We start from the raw sequence: 2,717 nt of genomic DNA, 5'->3' as shown, positions 1-2,717 counted from the left end.
CTTAGCCAAAGGCAATCCACATTTCCTGAAGACCTAGTTTCTGGAAGGATGGTAGTACAGATATTGCTATGATTAGCACATCTGTCTCATTACTTGATGAATATAGACTTGCTCCCTTCAGTCGTTGCATCCCTAGCGTGACAAATATTCGACTGTCAGCTTCTTCGTGACAAAATGGGGACACAGCATCCAGAGACTTCACTGTGTTGCTTTTGTGACAATGACTGTGCTTGTCGTTTCTGCTTCACACATCTTTTCAGCCAGGTAGTGAAACAGTTCAGTCTTGTTGCTGGGGTCACGAAGGAAGCTTTGCCAGTTTCCTTGTGTCTTGCTTGTTCCTGTCACTCTTCTTCTGATTTCTTCCCCCATTATTTACCTTATCTCTGTTTTCAGACTTGATTTCTTGTATACATCAAAGACTATGTCCACCCGCTTGTACCGAGGACCATAGGATTCCACCTTTGGGATGATGTCTTCTTTGGCATAGTCATTAAATGTCTTTAAAGTACGTGGAGGTGAGGCATTGATAAGTGCTGAGCCGTCAATGAATATTGTATTTCCCTTTGGTTCTCCCAATGGGACATTCACTTGCGCTTCAAGAATTTCAACCAGTTGTGACTTCTGACACGTATGAAGCTTGCTGCTGTCACTGAGAGATGTAGGGTATGACTGATTTTTGTGCTTGGAGAATTCTTCCAAGTCACACTGTCTGTTCTGACTTGAGATGAACAGTCACAAGAATAACTGACAGTCATCTTTTAGGACTTCCTCTTAGAAATTCCCTCAGCCAGTTCTTGTTAGAAGAATGAAACAGGGTTCTTCTTGATTGGATGATAGAAAAGACTTTCAGCTTCATCCTCTAGCCATTTCATAAATGATAGGAACTGTTCTTTGCCTCACCGGTGATGTGTATCTACCATTTCAGCTAGAGTTGGGTCTGCAATGTTCTTTGTATCTAACACCATCAGATCTGCTGATTCATCTTGGAATGAGTTACCCATCTCCTGCATCACTGCAGAGAGTGATTCCACCTTTTCAAAGAAAGATTTCTGGTCACTCGGTGTCTGCTCATGGTGTCTGCTGCTGTATGTGGCATCCTTCATACCAGACATGGCCTCGTATCCAGCTAGTAAACGACTAACTTCAGGTCCAGCGACCATCCACCCACAAAGTGCTGATGGGTCTTCTGTCAACCCAATTGCTCCTTCGTCACCTTTGATCACTGCATTATTGTGCTTGTGCACTTGTTCAATCACCATGCCAGAGAATTCTCTTCCCGACTTGTGGATGACAAAGTTACCATTGTGAAACTCCTAGGCCACATCTGGATGTTGTTGTTCAAGTGACATCATATCTCAGAGGTGAATAGTCATCCACCAGACATAGTTAACATTGTTATTTGCAGAGAAGTAAGGCACCCGTTCTGAAAGTGCTTCACGGTACAAGTTAAAGTCTCTTTCTCTGAATGAGCAGATGAGGGTGAATATCGTGAGTTCTGTGTCCAGCACCAGACTCCAGAATTGGAACTGCGGACTCTCTTTCTTCCGTTTTTCACACCAATCCTCAAAGGTTATTTCCGATGTGCTAGACTCTTAAGAGCAGAAATCATGATATGCCTTCTTCATCAGTTTCTACAAGCTGCATGCTGTAATCTGGTGTGCTTGTCTTGGCTTTGTGACACTGGATACAGACAGGTAAGACTCTGATGTACCAGATGAGGCCACCCTGCTTCCACAATGGCACTGGTCCACCCACTTTCTCATAGTAATGTTCCTATCGATCTCAGTGAAGCCATTTCTATATGGAGGCCTCTAAACCTGACAATGAACTTGTCCTCTCCATATTCTTGCCACTTCCACTGTATTTGTTTTGCCAGAGCATACAACGGTTGGTCAGCAAAAAACACAGGTGTCTGCTGTTGGTTAAAAAAAGCCACTGTATCACGGACCTTCTCCATGGCATGCTTGATAGTTGCAACAGAGTGTGCCTGGTCTCGCCACGTAGGCATCATGGCCGATATGCTCACTTCAAATGAACGGCTCCTTTTCTGTGTTGCATGATATGCTGACCATGTGATGCTGACTGCATCAGCCACATTCTCAGTGAAGAAGACTTCCTCCAACAAAGAATATTCTTCTTTCAAATGAGACCTGATCAACTCTGGTGCTGGTAAGGATTGGCTTGCAACTGGAGGAGGATTGGGTTTTTTGGTGAGGTATGCTGGTCGAATATTGGTGTATGCTTCTGGAAGCTCTGGAACATTTTTAACCTTCATTTTTTATTCCATACCTAGTTTGAGTGGCTCACGTTCATCACCAGGATTTCATGTTTTTGGATGCTTGAAAATGGATACACTTGTACTTTGTAAAGATGTTTCAGCTGTGGTAGCAGTCAGATTATGGTCTATGTTATCAACTTCTCCATTTGTGAACAAATTCTTTCTCAAGACTGGGGGACAGATTACTCCATCTTCCACATACTGTGCAACAACTGCTTCTCCTAAATATGCTGAAATTTCTAGCACTCGGTCATATGATATGCTGAGCCCATTCTCATGGAGCATTTCAATTATTTGCCTCTTCCTCGTCTTGGCAAACACATACAGGCCCATGTAGACTGCAAAATGTGGCTCCCGGTCCTTGGAATGCCTGTAGACATCCGTTCCTTCCTTGTATTTGATGAAGCAGTTATACTGTAGAAGTTGTGATGTAGCAAAG

The 2,717-nt window shown here is 43.4% G+C and overlaps 1 protein-coding gene across 1 annotated transcript in view; it reads right to left on the bottom strand.

The window, feature by feature from the left end:
- The window catches only part of LOC135208456 (uncharacterized), a 79,436-nt gene extending 78,177 nt beyond the window's left edge, over positions 1–1,259 (bottom strand). The window contains 2 exon segments of the mRNA XM_064240655.1: positions 377–718; positions 901–1,259. Coding sequence (XP_064096725.1) covers positions 377–718; positions 901–1,259 — 701 coding nt within the window.
- Positions 1,260–2,717: the final 1,458 nt, after the last annotated feature.

This window comes from Macrobrachium nipponense, chromosome 11 (assembly GCF_015104395.2).
Source record: "Macrobrachium nipponense isolate FS-2020 chromosome 11, ASM1510439v2, whole genome shotgun sequence".
NCBI lineage: Eukaryota > Metazoa > Arthropoda > Malacostraca > Decapoda > Palaemonidae > Macrobrachium > Macrobrachium nipponense.
Note: the sequence above shows the minus strand (reverse complement) of the source record. Positions and strands in the feature narration are given on the sequence as shown.